Source organism: Ostrea edulis, chromosome 3, assembly GCF_947568905.1.
Source record: "Ostrea edulis chromosome 3, xbOstEdul1.1, whole genome shotgun sequence".
NCBI classification, from domain to species: domain Eukaryota; kingdom Metazoa; phylum Mollusca; class Bivalvia; order Ostreida; family Ostreidae; genus Ostrea; species Ostrea edulis.
The window spans coordinates 53,608,618-53,626,091 of record NC_079166.1 but is presented as its reverse complement, the minus strand read 5'-3'; the positions used below and the strand labels follow the sequence as shown (position 1 = coordinate 53,626,091).

The 17,474-nt window shown below is 34.2% G+C and overlaps 2 protein-coding genes and 1 long non-coding RNA gene across 6 annotated transcripts; 1 reads left to right on the top strand and 2 right to left on the bottom strand.

Moving 5' to 3' along the window:
* Window positions 1–78: 78 nt before the first annotated feature.
* On the bottom strand, window positions 79–4,438 carry LOC125667565 (uncharacterized). The gene is made up of 6 exons (XM_056158135.1): window positions 4,334–4,438; window positions 3,846–4,144; window positions 2,991–3,473; window positions 2,763–2,892; window positions 2,118–2,248; window positions 79–1,399 (listed from the first exon to the last, which is right to left on the bottom strand). Exons 2-6 carry the CDS (start codon window positions 4,071–4,073, stop codon window positions 230–232), a joined length of 2,142 nt encoding a protein of 713 aa, XP_056014110.1. The 5' UTR covers window positions 4,074–4,144; window positions 4,334–4,438; the 3' UTR covers window positions 79–229.
* A 1-nt stretch (window position 4,439) lies between these two features.
* On the bottom strand, window positions 4,440–8,926 carry LOC125667567 (uncharacterized). Of its 4 annotated transcripts, XM_048901121.2 has the most exons (4): window positions 8,225–8,926; window positions 7,818–7,875; window positions 4,732–4,785; window positions 4,440–4,499 (listed from the first exon to the last, which is right to left on the bottom strand). In XM_048901121.2, exons 1-3 carry the CDS (start codon window positions 8,762–8,764, stop codon window positions 4,751–4,753), a joined length of 633 nt encoding a protein of 210 aa, XP_048757078.2. In that variant the 5' UTR covers window positions 8,765–8,926; the 3' UTR covers window positions 4,440–4,499; window positions 4,732–4,750. The 4 variants fall into 4 exon arrangements, with proteins under 4 accessions (XP_048757078.2, XP_048757079.2, XP_056014112.1 ...); XM_048901122.2 differs by lacking the exon at window positions 7,818–7,875; XM_056158137.1 differs by lacking the exon at window positions 4,732–4,785 and having other exon boundaries at window positions 4,441–4,499.
* A 5,562-nt stretch (window positions 8,927–14,488) lies between these two features.
* On the top strand, window positions 14,489–15,430 carry LOC130052622 (uncharacterized). The gene is made up of 2 exons (XR_008800981.1): window positions 14,489–14,706; window positions 15,100–15,430. It is a non-coding gene; the product is annotated as an uncharacterized LOC130052622 (long non-coding RNA).
* Window positions 15,431–17,474: the final 2,044 nt, after the last annotated feature.

Here is a 17,474-nt window from a genome sequence, read left to right as displayed (position 1 = left end):
TTGATTTTTATTTTTTTTTTAAAAATATGGCCAACACCAAGTTGGATCTTCAAATATTGTAAGTTATCAAAGATGTTATTGATTAAATCCATGTTTATTCCATTTGAAAATTTAATTACTGTACATTGTATATGTGTGCATGTACATTGGACAAGTCTTGGCGATAATCCTCCATAATATTTAATTTGATTTTATGTCTCATGTACCAGGTAGATAAACAATCACATCATTATAGTTGTTTATTCCTTAATCGACGGAATGGAAGTAAAGGTTTATGTCTGTATATCATGTTCACCAACTGTTTATAACTGTCTGCAAATGGATTGCTTTTCTGGACTAGTTCTCTGCACTTGAGCTTGCGTCCTTTATGTTGGGAAAAACCATCGATGTCAAAAAGGTCTTGTACAATCTTCCGAACATCAGATTTATATGAAGGTATGTTGTGGAATCCTTTTCTTCTATGTACATCATTAATCATGTCCAAATTTTTCACAGCTTTGATTAAAAGAGGAAATTGTTTCGAGTGCGCAATTATACTCTCCTTTGTTTGGAATCCAGAACAAGTGTTTTTTGTATCTCTGTTGACTAGTTCTACATACTCATCTAGTGCCATGTTCGAGTTCTTCCCACCTGACAAATTTATACAGCGATTTGCAATAAGTCTCTCTGTTTGAGGAGGCGGCAAGGTTCCTGATACGAGGCCTGTTAAATGGATGCTGCCGATAAGATATTTTGTTTTGTGGGTCTTGTTGTACAGCGGGGTCTCGTACTTAGCTGAGCGAATAGATCTATAGCCATCAGCCATATCCACTGCCGTATCAAGATTTCGATGTAATGCTGACAGACGGAAAAGGGCTATCAAATAATCAAAAAGTTCATCTTGCAATAGGTTTGCTTGTTTACTTTTTCGTAATGCTGGTTTGGAATGGCCATGGACTTCTTTTTCATGAAATTCTGCACTTTTGATATGACAGTAAGTTTTTTCACAGTAGTGGCAGGAAAAGCGACCATCTTTAAAGTTCCCGAACCAATAATTTTCTTCATGATCTGGATCAGACAATACTTGTCGCAACTCTTCAAACAAGTCACTGTCTCCAAAAAACCACTTGTTCACAATTCGTTCACATATGTTATTCATCCACTGTATTTTTTCCTCTCCTGTCCATTTGGAGAATTCATCAGGCAGTGGTATGCTCTCTGTTAAGTTAAGAAGTCCAAACTCTTTCAAGAAAAATGCACAACACATAGCATCAAATATAGTACGGTATAGCATTTTATATCCTCTGTAAGAGTTCTTTACTTTCCCCTTCACATTGCGTGCATTTAATATGTTCTTATAATAATACACTGTTCCTCTGTCATTTGCTGACTGGGTGCTGTATGTTTGCAACACAATTGCCTGAAAAAAAAAAATAATTGGTTTATTTTTACCTATATTCATATCAAGTTCAACATTATTAACAAGATCATACCACATCGCTCACCTGATATCATGTGAACAAAGGAGGCCCATGGATCATATCGCTCACTTTAGTAACCTTGCATATTCGCATGTAAAATTGTGATCTATATTGTGGTCCCATCTTACCCCTGGGGATTATGATGTTAAGAAACTCGAATCTCCATTATGTCGGGAAGCTTACATGTAATGTTAACTTTTCTGGTCCATTGGTTCTTGTGAAGAATTTTGAATGACCCCACCCTATTTTTGTGATTATCTCCCCTTTGAAGGGGGCATGACCCTTCATTTGAATGAACTTGAATCCCCTTCACCCAAGGATGTTTTGTGCCAAGTTTGGTTGAAATTGGCTCAGTGGTTCTAGAGAAGATTTTTAAAACTTGTTAATGTAATTTTGCTATTATCTCCCCTTGGACAAGGATGTTGCAACTCAGTTGCAATTCAGTTGAATAAATTTGATGCTTTATGCCAAGTTTTAGTTGAAATTGGCCCAGTGGTTCTGGAGAAGTCACAAATGTGAAAGTTTACAGACAGACGATGGACAGCAAGTGAGCTAAAAAGTGAACCTCACTTTATGAAAAAGGAAATCTTAGTTGATAAATATCTGTTATATCTTTTATTTTTAAGTGCACATAAGAAACTGTTTGACTTAATTTACCTCGAGGAAGTTCATGAGCCGATGAAAATCTTCAATTTTGGAAATGAATCCTTCAAACCTATCCAATGGATTTTCATTATTGGTCATAGCTTCTTGGGCACTCTGTATTCTCTCATCAGTCAATCTGTCTCCTTTAAAGTGGAAAAAAAACACTACATGAGTTACTCTTCACTATCTTTTTCAATATTTCATTTCAAATAAAAATCACAATAATTCTAACAAATCTATATAACTGCAATCAGGGCTTGAAACTAACTTTTCATATCACCAGTTTAGCCAGACTGATACGATTTATTTTAAACAAGTCTGCAGAAAATTTTACCAGTCCACCAGGGTTTTCCAGATATAATTAAAGATATTTCGTTAATGTTATTCAAATAAAATAATGGGATTTAACTCTGTGCCTTGGACAATTTTGCAACACTAATCAGGTTTGTCTGATGTCTATAGAGGAATGCCAAAAGCAGAGTTTAAACAAGTTTTTCAAAATGACGTTTTAGAAAATTAACCAGTCCCATCGGACTTACTAAAACAAATGTCAATCAGTCTGCCAGACTTTTATCCAGTCAGTGATAAGCATATGTTAATTTTGAGCCCTGCTGTTGATGTTCCTCTTGAAATGTTCCCCTATTAATTTTTACTTGCCTCCAAAAAACACTTCCTCAACTATTTCCCCAGCATCATCAATGGGCACATACTTCTTTGATAGGTCCTTTAGTAGCCTGATCACATCTTGGGTAACCATTTCATTACAATCAAAAAGTCCCAAAGAATACTGTAAAAACAAATGAATATGCATGTATTTGAACTGGATTTCTTGGAGATAAAAACATGCCTAGAAGTGTCTAGAAATTTAGTATACATGTGTCTTACTTGTTCCGTTTTCATTCCTGAGAATTCACTATACTTGTGCTTCAAGTGTTTTGGATATATATATCCAAATGCTCCGTTCAGCTGCTCAATATTTGCAATCACTGCATTGGCCACTAAAAAGGTCAACTCATGCAGAAGAATGTCCTGATCAGCTACTGAGGGAATAAAATCCACAGGAGTTAATTCTAAAATATCTAGGAGCTGTGGATCAAAAGCACAATTCAGAGAATCCACCCTATCAACGACTCCAATAACCTGAAACAGGTGCAAAGACAATGTCTTGTCTTGAGAGGTATGATAAGATGGAATAATATTTCTATCCCAATTGTCTCCAATTAGCTGATATTTCTTGCTTCCTCCTCGACTCCATTCTGTTTTGTACTTAAGTAGTTCTTCGTCCAAGTATTCGTCCCATGAATTCAGCTTTCTTCGCAATGTTTCTGGGTGAACTGAAGCACCAAATTTGGCAATCCTCTCGATATCCTAAAGAAACATGTAAAATCAATTTAATTAAAGCAAATATCACATGTCAAGTAATAGAATTTATCAATCATACTAAAAATCATACAAATGTATATATATGTAAGAATGCTGAATATAAAATTTAAAATATCCAATATGCTTTAAACCTTGACAACTGTATTAGAGTATATTGGAATATTTGTCCAATCTCAACAATGCTCAAGACTTAAAAACAATATATAATTATTAAACAGATATATTTGCAATTTAATAAATCAAGCTGTGCCTCAGATATTCAATAGCAATGTGTTAATGAATAGTTGTTTGTTTATCTGGATATCTGTCTAAATATGGTTTGTAATTATCACTTTTGAATATGGTAGACTAAAGTACCTTAAGGGTGCATCCTCCATGCATTAACACTAGTCCTGACAAGTACTGTACTAAAGACATTTCTTGAGATCTGGCATGCAGAATCTGGGACAAAGTGTACATTACAAGTTGAAATGGTTTGTTATTCACTTGGATTGGAATGTCATTGACCATTGCTGATACTATCTTCAGGATATTAGGGGCACGTATTTGTAGTTCTGTGTACAGTTTGTCCCAAGTGAATTCCATAACATTTTGAATTGATTTGTCTTGAAGCACACTTCCAGAATTTCTCTTGCACAAGGTTTTGCATTCATCACCTGCAAAACATGACAAAAATTGCAAGGCATGCTATTTGAAAAATACAAAATTTAATCAATAAAATCTATTAACATACATTTATACACAGAAGCTTACAAATCTGCTAATGACTGCTACCATATTTTTCATACATGTCTTTCTTAAATAAGATTTAAAAACAGTTGATCACTAGACTTTCAAGTCCATACCTAAAATTGCTACAGAACCCTCAATTACTTCTTCTGGATGACTTGTCTTTAAAAAGTCCCTCAATCCACTGCCTATGTCTTTTCCCCTAAAAACAATTTTGCAGACCTTCTCCTTTTCATCGGTGATGAACCTACTTTTGCGACCACTTGGATAGTAAATACTAATCTGCAAGTAATTTAAGTACATGTACATTAAATAACACCTTTTCATTCTAAGCCTAAGACCATGACAATAATAACTAAGGTATGCAAACACACTACAGAGAATCTGTTAGTTGGATATAATTTTCATCAAACCTTTGTTTTTCATCTCAGAACATTGGATAGGAGATAAAAACTTCTATATCTTTATTTTGATATAAATTTTGTTAAATATAATGATTTTCTAATTTGTGTACCTTTTATCATAGTTGAGATTTATAGAAAATCCAAAATCTGAATTGAAGCATAATCTGAAAGAACAACATGCACATGCATAATTAGCAAATACAAAAGGTCAACTTATTTTCAAATTCATTCACAGCTACATCAACTACAAACAAGAGGCCCACAGGCCTTATAGGTCGATCATGTGAGTACTAGTAAAAAAGTATCACTACTCCCAAGGGCCATGAAATCTAGAGGAAACAAATTCCTGTTTTGACTAAATTCTAATGTTCAGCAACAGTATAAAACAAGATGTGTTCTTACAACTTAAGCGCCCTTAAAAGTGCATACACTGATGAAATAATAGGTGTATTAAATTAACATTAAAGCATTAAAAGATATGACTGATTTGGACCCATCCTAGAGTCAAAACCCAGGCTTGTGAAATTCACCGTACATCCTTTTCTGCTATTCCTAAGTATGCATTTAGATTTTATACAGTACCAGCAAAATTACACATAAACAATATATACAAAGTTTAGTCCCACCCTGGAGTCAGAACCCCTACCCTGGGTATCATGAAATTTACAATTTTGGTAAAGGCCTTCTCGCTCTACATAATTATGCATTTAGTTTTTCTTAAACATTTGCGGATCTAAAGAAGAGTTTTGAAAATTTGTCAATTTTGGGCAGTTTTTGCCCCACCCCTAAGGCCCCAGGGGTGCAGGAATCCTGAAATTTACAATTTATGTCCCCTTTGTTCCAAAGATGCTTCACACCAAATTTGAAAAGAATTAGTATAGTAGTTATCAAGAAGTTAAATATGTTCAATTGTTATCAAACAACAATGGACAACAACCAATTGCAATATGAGTTTACTCAGGTGTCCTAAAATATATAGATCTGTACTTTAGTCAGATTGGGTTGTTCACTACAACATGAAAAAGCTTATCAAATCGGCGCAAACTGATTTAATTATGAAAGATGTGATGATACGTAATGAGTACATATGTCAAAAAGCCAAAAATATGCAATTGGGATTTTAAAAAAACATGATTTTCAAAAATTTATATCAGTAAATATGAACTGAAGACTGGTGGATTTGAACTTGTGATCTGTGGGTCACTCACCGGTAACTTTATCCACTGAGCTACGATGATAGACAAACAAACTGATTGATACAAATAATTTTTTAAAAAACATAAATCACCATCTTGTGATGTAGTTTCATAAAAGTATAAGTCTTGATGTAATGAGCAACCCTTACAAGAGGCCTATGGGTCTTTGATCTCCTAAAAGTCTTCTTGTAGCCCAACCCTTCTAACAAACTTGCATCTACACTATGCCAGGAAGTTTTCCTGTAAGATTTGACTTTTCTCACCCAGTGGTTCTTGAGAACATTTTTAGATCAATCCATTCTTTCTTTCTTTTTTTGCATTTCCTTCATTACCTCCCCTTTGAAGAGAACATTCCTGTGAACAAACTGAATCCCCTTTACCCAAGAATTGATTTGTGCCAATTTTGAATGAAATTGGCTTCATGGTTCTGGAGAAGAAGTCAAACATGTGAAAAGTTTTTGGACAGACAGATGTGATCAGAATAGCCCACTTAAGCTTTCAGCTAAGGTGAGCTAAACTGAATCATGATTAATGAAATACTATGTTAGTGACTAAGTATAACATGAACATCTAGTAATGAACTGATCAGTAAAAACTTTTGCTACACTTTCAATTTACAAGTTAACCTCAATCGACCCATCTAAAGGTGTGGGTTGAATGTCGCTTTGGTCTCTATTAGTCTCAAAATCTAAAGATCGCTTAGATCCTTTTTTATTTGTTGATGCACCCTCTAGAAAGATAAAATCCAGTATTTGTATACAGGAATTTTTGCATTTTCTTTTCATTCTGATAAGGATGTTTTATTGAAATCTATATATGTTAGATTCAAATCATCCAATGAAAATAATGTGTTATTACAGGTAATGTTATAGACTACTTACAATCCATTTTCATGAAATTAATCATCTTTTGTCCATTTATTATACAACTGTTGACATTATACATCTACAGTATAGTGCTATAAATGAGTCAAGTTCTATATTTCATTGAAAACAATCACTTTTCTACATATTTCTCATAAAATCATCTAAGGTCAATTTTTACACCATTAAAAATACAAATATCTGCAGTTTCTGGTCTCAATGTCTTGATTTTGTTTTCCTGAACAGTCAAACACATTATATGACTGTAGGAACACCACACTCAATGATTTCATTCCATTCTGACAAAGGATAATATTTAAGGAAATGGAGTGCTCTAAGCTGATATTAAAGTTTCAGTTGTCATATTTCTGCAATTGTTGGTAAAACTTTAAAAAACACGAACAGAATTTATGTCTAAATGTTATGTATTATATGCTTTAGATTTCATAATAATTAGACCAAAAATGGATTCAGAAATATTTTTCAAATGAAATAATCATTGTATGGCATTATGCTGTATTGTGACATAACCTTTTGTTTCCATAACTGTGTTTAAAATCAAGTACAATGCTGTTTAGTAGGACAACATTTCAAACTATGACTCTGTAATTCCTTTTCTGGTCACATTCTGATTGAGGTTCTCAAGATGCTTTGTAGGATAACGCAGGTGCTGTGTATAAAAATGTGCGAGTTGTTGAACTGCATTGAGATTCAGATAGCTTTCAAAGACACATGTAACACACTGCCATGTTGTCACATATTTCCTATATGTCCCATATGTTTCCTGCAATTACTTAAATTTCTTACTGGCCTAATATAGTACCTTTAAAATGCTTCGTATATAGTTAATGTTGATAAATAAGCATTGATACACAATGTAAAACAAACCCATAGGTATATCCCTAAAAAAGTCAAGTACAACAGTTAGTATATATAATGAAAGCATGCACTTTCAGTCTTGAAACTTTTCATGTCACAGAAGTTAATTGTTTTCAAACAGAACGACTGCCAGGTGGACACACTGTAAGGTGTTTTTTTTTTTTTTTTTGCATTTCATGACACACCTTGATTATTGAAAGCTCTATTTAAATCAATCATTCATTCTATCAATTATGATTCACATATTTTTATACATACCAACTTGTTTCTCCTGTGGTGCAATAGGGATACATGCAGTATATACTGGCATAGACAGCTGTCAATTAAAAATGATTTAAGATAATTTTTGAATATCTAATTATATATTTAATGGTATGTTGACACATACAGACATTTGACAGTCACCCTAAGACTGGGGTGTATTGAATTCCTAAATTTTCCTTTGATCCACTAATTAATACACCTGATAGTAATTAGCATATCTAAGGATATAATTTTAATTGTATTGTCTTGGATTGTGCCCGAGAGTGTGATGACAGTAACACTTCTTTCAAGTGGTATCTGTGTTTAAGACCAAGCCTAGAGATTTTTGTTTTCAATTTGTAAATGTTTACCATGTTTACATATAAATGTTAATATTACACCAATATGCTTAGATAACTTACCCCTGCTTTCGATGAATCCGTTCTTGTATTCGTCAGATCTTTAAAGGGCGTCAGTTGTACAAGCTTCACAACAGATACGTCGAAAGATTTCTTCTTCGTAGAGGGCACATGTGTATCCGGGCTCCGAAGCATTCTTTTCGTTATTGATGTTCTTCGGGGAGACGGCAGTTGTAACATTTTTGTTTTCAAAGTTCGCACTGCCATTTCATGAAAACGTTCTTTAACAACTGCATTTTTGGCTTCAATTTTTAAAACAGATTCAACCTGTCGATAACATTTTTTGCAAACCCCTCCAAGGCCTTTTTCATCCAAATCTGTCAACACACCCGTCAGTTTCCTGATATTCCCCCACCTTTCTTCATTTAAACGCAGTTTAATTTCGCTAAACTTTTGGATTTTTTCACTACCGTCACTTGCTTTCTCAATTTGTTTAAAACAAAACCCACAGAGGATACACGCATCCGACAAAAGACATGTTTTCCTCGGCGTGGCACTTATCGACGCCATTTTTAATTGTGTTATTTGCTTATCGGAACTCATCGGGTATCATCTCATACGTATGAAAATGGAATGACTTCCGAAATACCAGACAAGCAAAAGGAAGTTATGATTTCATTGGCCAATGCAAAATTCACCAGAACATGATCTCTTATGGGGAGTTATCAGATCCTATATATATAATAATATAGGTCTGTACTTTAGTCAGATTGCAGCACATATATCTTAACATATATACATATGTGATAGCGTAAAATATATTTTGATAGATTTTGTGTTTTCTATGCAATACTTCAGAGTTTTCATAATAATGGTATAATACCTATACTGTTACATTTAGCATGTGTATCGTATTTGTAGATATATTTAAGTATGCCAAAATATAGTCATATTTCCACAATGCACACACATCTGATTGAAATACATTTAAATTAAGTTACTACATGCAAACATAAAATGCTTGTGGTTGATAACAAATGCCGTGGACTTGTTGATTTCCAGTACAACATAGTATAACATTTTCGTTGTTGATTTCAATGTGAAATATATAAGGTGTGATGTTCTAGAAACAGAAAACCAGAGAGGTCACTCGCGCAGCCGCTACAATCCATTTTAAAACCTTGACATTTTTCAGGAACCTGTGATATTCCTGATAATTCATATTTTGAGTGGTGAACGTATACGATTGTAACAGGAACATGATTGTATCAACAGAAAGTTTGAAGCGCCTTAAGTTGGTCGAAAATAGAAAACACATTCTGACATTGAATTAATTATGACAATTCAACTTTCAGTAATTGTCGATGATATGTCGAACTTATGTTGAGCAGTGGTATTATTTGAAATCCCATTGAATTTTGCAGTGCTGGTATCTTTCGAAATCCACCTCCGGTCTGTACTTACTGATTTTTACCACAGATTAGTCCATTTACATGATTAAGATAGAGGGTTCACGGTGGATGTGACCAATCAACAGTGAATGCTTACTTTTCCTAGCCATCTGATTCCTGTTTCCGGGGGGTCCTTGTTTGCCCTAGACATTAACGGCAAACTGACAACTCAACTATATGACAAACGGGATGATTTCAGCTTCTCCATCGTCAACTTTCCATATTTATGTAACAATATTCCATTATCACCTGCATATGGTGTTTATATATATCAACTGATTCGATATGCAAGAGCTTGTTCTGTGTATAGTCAGTTTTTAAATCGAGGTAAGCTACTGACAAACAAGTTGATGGTACAGGGGTTTCAACATTCCCGATTGAAGTCAGCATTTCTCAAATTCTATGGCCGTTATAACGATATAGTTCGTCAATACAACCTATCATTGGGTCAAAGGCTCTCTGACGTGTTTCATACCGATTGTTAAGCCGTTCTTGGCACACTGATTTTGACTGCGTATAACTCCGTTTACCTGATTAGGATATAGGGCTCACGACGGGTGTGACCGGTCGACAGGGGATGCTTACTCCTCCTTATCCCACCTCTGGTGTGCCCAGGGGTCCGTGTTTGCCCAACTCTCTATTTTTTATTGTTTGTAGGAGTTATGAGATTGATCACTGTTCGTTATCTTCACCTTTCTTCTAACTTTTGCATTTGTTATGGTATATAGGAAATTCATCACTGTTCGTTATTTTCAGTTTTTCATTGATTTGACTATTTGCAACATTATTCTTTATAGGATTTATGACCCCTGGGTCGAGGCCTCTGCTGGTGGACTGTTAGTCCCCGAGGGTCTCTACAGGCCAGTAGCTAAGTACTTCATTACTAGCTTGAAAATACGGATGTATATTTAATTGCTGTTATAAAATTTAGAAATTCATTTCAAAATATAGGATTATCTCCCTCACGCATAGCTCTTATCCTTAGACGAATTTGACTTCACTTTTTTGGCACACTGTTTTTCCCCATGATAGCTCTAAAACGTCATAGTTATTTCGGATTTCAAACATTTTGGTTGATCATCACTGAAGAGACATTATTTGTCGAAATGCGCATCTGGTGCATCAAAATTGGTACCGTATAAATTTTACATGATATTGATCTTCACTTTTCATTATGGTACATTGGACCTCTTCGTCTCGGAAGTAAATTTAAATGAATTGAGTGCTTACAAAAAAGTTGAGATTTGAAGCTGTATAAAAGTACATTAATCTTCGACCTGATATTTGAACGATATATTCATATTTCACCCAAAGCTGGTCATCAAGTATCATTTATATTTAGATTTTAAAATTTTGAAATTTATTTCATCAAATACATGGAACGTGTAATCATTACAATAACATTGATTAATTGATATCATTTCAATGTTGATCGTGTAAATGTACGTCAGATTACATTCTGAATCTTAAAGTCCCTATGGACTTAGTTATGTCAAAAATCATTGTCTTTGCTCTTTTTACTTTGCTTTTAGCATATAACTGCAAATGCCTTGAGTAAGTATTATAATCATGATTGTCTGTATGAAAATGAATGACGAGTTATAGTATTTTCATAATTTTACATTCACCTTGTAGATGTATGTTACTCTTGTCTTTCATATCATAATGGCATTCTTCAGTAATTAATTCTATTTTAACACACATAGTCAAGATGGTGATTGGAAGTGTTGTGCAGATTTTATTTGGAGCAATGAAACCAGGCGATGTATCAGTAAGTTACATGAAAACACCTTATAGATAAAACTTATGATCTCTTAAGATCGTTTAACATTTACTGTATCTATAAAATATCTTACTCTTGAAAGGAAAGGCAACCATAACTACATTGTTGCCTTTATGAATAAAGTATTACTTACTGATATCGTAAATGACAGTCTTTAACAACAAAAATCCTTACTTAACAATTAAATCAATATTAATCTATCTTATATTTCAAATTACCCGCCGCTAAGAGAGTGGCCATTGAAGTTTAATTTTATTACTTCACACCGTCAGTTCCGGTTTATTTCATCAGCAGCACTGTAATCATCACCAGTCACGAACAGTTAAGTTTGTTGTCGTATAGATTTAAGCCCGTTCTTTCGCAAGAGGAATTTAAGGAAAAAGACGTTCAGTCGAGTCGCAGACCAGGCAGATGGTACTCGTTTCTTCATACATGTACATGTCTCAAACCTCAACTTGTCATTACGCAAATGATGGATCCACAGTTTACATAGTATTTTCTTTTCAAATAACTTTATTGGATCAGGATTTTCTTTGGGGGGGGGGGGCTTTTTTCACATCTTCCCTTTGCATTAGTGTAATTAACTGCTTGGCAAGAAGGCATCCACCTATTTATAATGTATTCTTAAAATCTACCATATGCACATCTTTGATAATCTTAGAATCTCATCAAAACCTGAATAGACGGTGTGACGTCAAAATTATTGATTTTTGTGGTCTTGAATACAAAAGAGTTCCGCATCATGGCAGCCTCTATAGATGGCGGGGATTTCAATTTTTAACGTTTTAAAATCAGTACTGAGGCTTATCTCGATCATGTATCAACATAATAGTATGACAAATCTTTATCATATAATTAATCTGATCATTTATCATGTAAACATTGTTTGGGTTGCCTTTCCCTTTAAGTGAAAAACAATCTTTCTCATGATTGAATTAACACAAAGTTTCTATTTAATTAAAATCAGCCGATAAGATGAGAAAATTTAGAACTTCCTGATACACCCAGGGTAAATCATGATGTGTATACAGGTAGTATCTCGTGATGACGATATCATTTTCGTTCATTAGAGTGTCCTGTTGGTTATCATGGTGAGAACTGCCGAGCTCCCTGTCAGTACCCAAACTTTGGACGACTATGTCAGTCTCAGTGTTTGTGTAGCAATGCCTCTTGTGATCCTGTTACTGGATGCACATCGAATCGTATGTATTGTTTTTTTATATACCCACGCCGCAAACGATATCTAAATTGGAATAGCTCTGTCCAACTGTTCCTAAATATTCTGGATCGATATTGATGGCTTTGGGGTTTTTTCCTCTGATTTTCTGAAAATGTCATATAAGCCTGTGCATTTAGTATTTTTATATATATATTTTTTCAATTTTGACATGAAGTTACATATTCATGTTCAGATTGTAAAAGGGCATGTGCACGATTTGAGTTGAAAATTTCAAATCTCATTCTTTTCTATTTTCAATGTTTACAATGTTTGACTAAGGTATTTCTAATGGTCAGCAACCATTTGAATGTCAGTTGTTTAGTTGCATGAGAGATACAGAGCTTACACTTATTTGTTATATGACAAGACTCATGTCGTTTTATGTTTACATGGGTAAACATTTCCTTTAAAGCAGTTTTCTTAATGTACAAGTTAATTCTGAACACAATTAAACAGTTGCTAATGTTTGTCACCTCTCATTTAGTAAACATTTCCTTTAAAGCAGTTTTCTTAATGTACAAGTTAATTCTGAACACAATTAAACAGTTGCTAATGTTTGTCACCTCTCATTTAGTTTGAAACACGATATTTTCTATCAAGCAATCTGTATATAAACAAAAACATGGCACTAGCCTTGTTTACAAACCAAAGAATTGATTGCTGTATCTCACATGTAGCTCAACAACTGATATTAAAATTTTGATTGAAAATTAGAAATACCTGAGGTAAGAATTGTAAAACATTAGAAATACTTTTTTTTATATAAAATTGAAAATGTTTAGCTCAAATCGTGTCCATGCTTCATTCAGAAAAAAATATATTCATTTTGTCTGCAGTACATTATGCATGTTTTAAAAGTTAGCAACATACAGAGATGAAATGTTTGCACTGTATATGAGACTGAAGTTGCTAGTAACATAGTGATAAATTTTGAGTGCAATCTGAAGTGAATTGGAAAATGATAGTTGGGAAAGACTTTTTTGTGTTTTGTGTATCTCAAAACATCTAAAGTCAGTCACAACTGTTGAAGGTTTCTATTGCATCATGGGTATTTCTTTGTATACTCAGAGCGTCATATAGACAATTTCAAAAACACTTGGGGATGTAAATATTGTGAATGTCATATATTCAAAGCTGTAGCTTCACAGTGTTGAATCATTCGATGCCTCATTCTCTGTGTAATACATGTATTTACTTGCGAATTAAACTATCCAACATCAGTTAGAAGCACATTTTGAATTCCATTTTCTTCTGACACGCTTTTGAATCCATCATTACTGTTGTAGGTGTATCTTATGGTTCTTTCTGTAAAACACTGGAATTTAGAATATTGAAGTTCAACAATTAAGATTGCAAGTGATAATGATAGGATTAGTTTGACCGTTTGAAGTGACGGGACAGCTGTATGATGTCATTCAAATAATCTTTTTTTTTCCTTTTGTGCTCCATCAATATATAAACAGTGTATAAAGGTCGAGGTCAAATACTCTAGTGTAGCATGTAACTTGTATTTCGGTAGTGATGCATGCATAGTGTTAATGAATGCAAGCTTACAATGTACTTCTTGAAGCGTTCAACTTAGCTTTTACGGTACAAGTATACAGGTGAAGGTATTTCAGTCCATACCCTCATGTATTTTTAAAATGAAATTTATTTTTTATATTTACATTATGCCTTCATTTCTATCCGTATTCTAGCCGCTACAACACTTACTATATCAAAATTCATAACCACATTGTTTACAACTGCATTGCAAGAGAATTGCAGTAGGTAAATATATTGAAGACATGTAGATATATGTATGTGTCACATTAAAATGAGTTATGTAAATATATTTAGTCTTAGTACCATATAACCCGTACGCTCACTGTCAGTTCAGTTTTTATCACTGTAAATATCCCATTTGTAATCTCAGTTCACTGGACCTTTAAACCGTCAGTCCGTGCTACAAATCATATTGGACACGGTAGTCCAGGGAGAAGGACGTCAGTATACTTCTCTTTATATCTAAATTGTATCACCATTGAATTCTTTATCTACATGGCTGGCACTGTGATGACAATTTTTAGTTATATGGTCCTGATTTTCTGAGGTAAGGCTTTTATCTTATTTATACTGCCATCTTCGTAATTTTCTCTAATTTCATTCATTTGTCCTAAAACACCCAGTTATAGCATTTCTCATTAGTTTAAGCATGTCTATTTCGATATATTAAGTTACTTTTAGTGTTTAGAACCGTGTTTGAATACGCATATACGGTCATAAACTTACATGTTTGTACTTTGTGGTAATGCGCAACGTGGCCATTATGTAGAATTTTGTGTATTACGTCTTATGAGTAACTAAATGTTAGTGTATTTTGTCTGTCTGACCAAGACAGTATCATTATCTAAAATGTGATAATGAGTAGTACCATATGTACGTGTAAATCCTCAATGCTTGTTTCATGTTGTATAATGTGTTTTGTTGGTGTATGTTGGAATAGGTCCTGTCCGCCTGTGTATTCCTTCTTGTGATTTCCCAACAACCTGATATCCCGAGGAACTCGGTTATGTGTGGTGTCCTACCTGTGGACCCATAAGACGTGTGTGTGTGTTTGAAGGGATGTTTCTTCGTAGAACACGTCTTGTAGCAGGGACGGAGTGTGTAAAGGACAAAACAGTAGTGACAAACCAGGGACTGTTTCTTGTAGAACACGTCACAGGGACGGGATGTATGAAGGACAAACCAGTAGTGACAAACCATACCAATCAACATCTTATTTTCATACTTATATCTTGATTATTAATTCCATTAAATATGTAAAGTGTTACAAATTCTTGTTCTCTGTTGGTTGTCTCCACGTAAACCGCCAATAGCTCAGCTATTCGTGACAGTATGTATAGAAGAAGTAAGTAAAGTCAGCATGTTCATGCCGATTGTTAGGCCGTTCTTGGTACACTGGTTTTGACTACGGATTACTTCGTTTATCTGCCCAAGATATAGGGTCCATTGCGGGTGTGACCGATCGACAGGGGACGCTTACGCCTCCTATAGACAACTGATCCCATCTGTAGTATATAATAATCATGATAATAAATTTATTTTGTAAAACGTAAAATCCACATTGCTTCAAACGCTATTTAAATAACAATAAAATAAGCAAAATAAGTTGTATAAGAACAAAGTACTAGTAGGTGAAGACAAGGAGTCCGTTATGATTGCACAACATAGTAATATTGACTTCGATTTCATCTGTCCAGACTAGTTGTAATGAATTGTAAACAGATGAGTCTTTAATATAGATTTAAAGATACAGAGACTTGCAGCAGTTCTGATATCATATGGTAGAGCATTCCACAGTTTAGGGCCAGCCGCACTAAAAGCTCGAGTTTGAATCACAGATGAGGTGGTAAATGGCATTTGTAGTAGGTTCTGATCACTAGACCGCAGAGTTCTGGAAGGAGCATAGAGTGTTATGAGTTCCTGCAGTGGTCCGTGTTTGTCTAACTATATACTTTGTATTCCCTATCCTATAGGAGTTCTGAGATTGATCACTGTTATCTTCACATTTTCATATGTACAACAATGCTACACGTTGATAGAAAATGGTGTGTAATATACATTTTTATAGATTTATCCGGTTTAAATGTTTTATTACAAATTTACAAATACCATATCTACTTATCAAGGCAGAATACTTCAAAATTAAAATTCATTGACAAATCAACATTAACATATAACAGCCATAAAAGTTTTACATATTAAATGTAAAATGCATTATAAAGGCAATTCATGCAAACAAATTTCAACAAGATATCTACACTTAAGCATTTGGACATAAAGATCTAGTTCGTCAATACAACCTATCATTGGGTCAAATGCTGTCTGACGTGTTTCATACCAATTGTTAGGCCGTTCTTGGCACACCGATTTTGACTACGGATAACTCCGTTTACCTGATCAGGATATAGGGCTCGCGGCGGGTGTGACCGGTCGACAGGGGATGCTTATTTCTCCTAGGCACCTGATCCCACCCCTGGTGTGTCCAGGGGTCCGTGTTTGCCCAACTATCTGTTTTGTATTGCTTATAGGAGTTATGAGATCGATCAATTTTCCTTATCTTCGCCTTTCATTCAAACAATATGTTATTATGTATAATATATAAAAGTATTGGACAATAGGCGTTGCTTATGTGAGCCCTCTCCATACAAATACATGGTCAATGTCATATAGATATACTATTATATGATGATAATGAAGCAGTATGATATTATATACATTGATATGTTTAACACTTTCCATTTCTATTTCTATGATAATTTACAGCTTGATGTATGAGTGACAAATATAATTTAGGTATGGATATAGAAATTTACTACACAGGAAAAACGATTTAAACAAGTTGGTTTTGTGGTGTGAGAATTGAAGATTTTAAGAAATGAAATAAATGTATTTGTAGACAAAATAAATTCATGTACATTTCTGAAATACTGGACATATGTAGGCATATGGCTATTATGTAGCACGGTGTTAATGTATTTATAGTAACTCTTAATAAAACATCGTTATCTATGATTCCATATATATTGGTGAGTATAAAGTATAGACTAATTCCAGGTCCACTTCTTAAATGAAAAGGTGAAGATAACGAACAGTGATTAACTCTTATAAAGAAAACAAAATTAAGAATAGGGTAAACAAGAACCCCATGGCATGCCAGAGGTGGGGCCAGGTGCCAGGAGGAATAAGCATCCCTTATCGATCGGCCACACCCGTCGTGAACCTTACATTGTATATCTTGATCAGGTTAATTGAGTAATCCGTTGTTACAATCAGCGTGCAAAGAACGACCTTAATTGGTATGAAACAAAGAGACAG

Coding starts and splice junctions, on each gene's coding strand:
- LOC125667565 (XM_056158135.1), bottom strand. CDS start 4,073: ATGGAATTCACTTGGGACAAACTGTACACAGAACTACAAATACGTGCC. Junction 3,474..3,845: donor ATGGAGGATGCACCCTTAAG/GTACTTTAGTCT, acceptor ATGTTTCTTTAG/GATATCGAGAGGATTGCCAA. Junction 1,400..2,117: donor GGCTCATGAACTTCCTCGAG/GTAAATTAAGTC, acceptor TTTTTTTTTCAG/GCAATTGTGTTGCAAACATA.
- LOC125667567 (XM_048901121.2), bottom strand. CDS start 8,764: ATGAGTTCCGATAAGCAAATAACACAATTAAAAATGGCGTCGATAAGT. Junction 7,876..8,224: donor CGGATTCATCGAAAGCAGGG/GTAAGTTATCTA, acceptor TTTAATTGACAG/CTGTCTATGCCAGTATATAC. Junction 4,786..7,817: donor ACCACAGGAGAAACAAGTTG/GTATGTATAAAA, acceptor TTGTTCTTTCAG/ATTATGCTTCAATTCAGATT.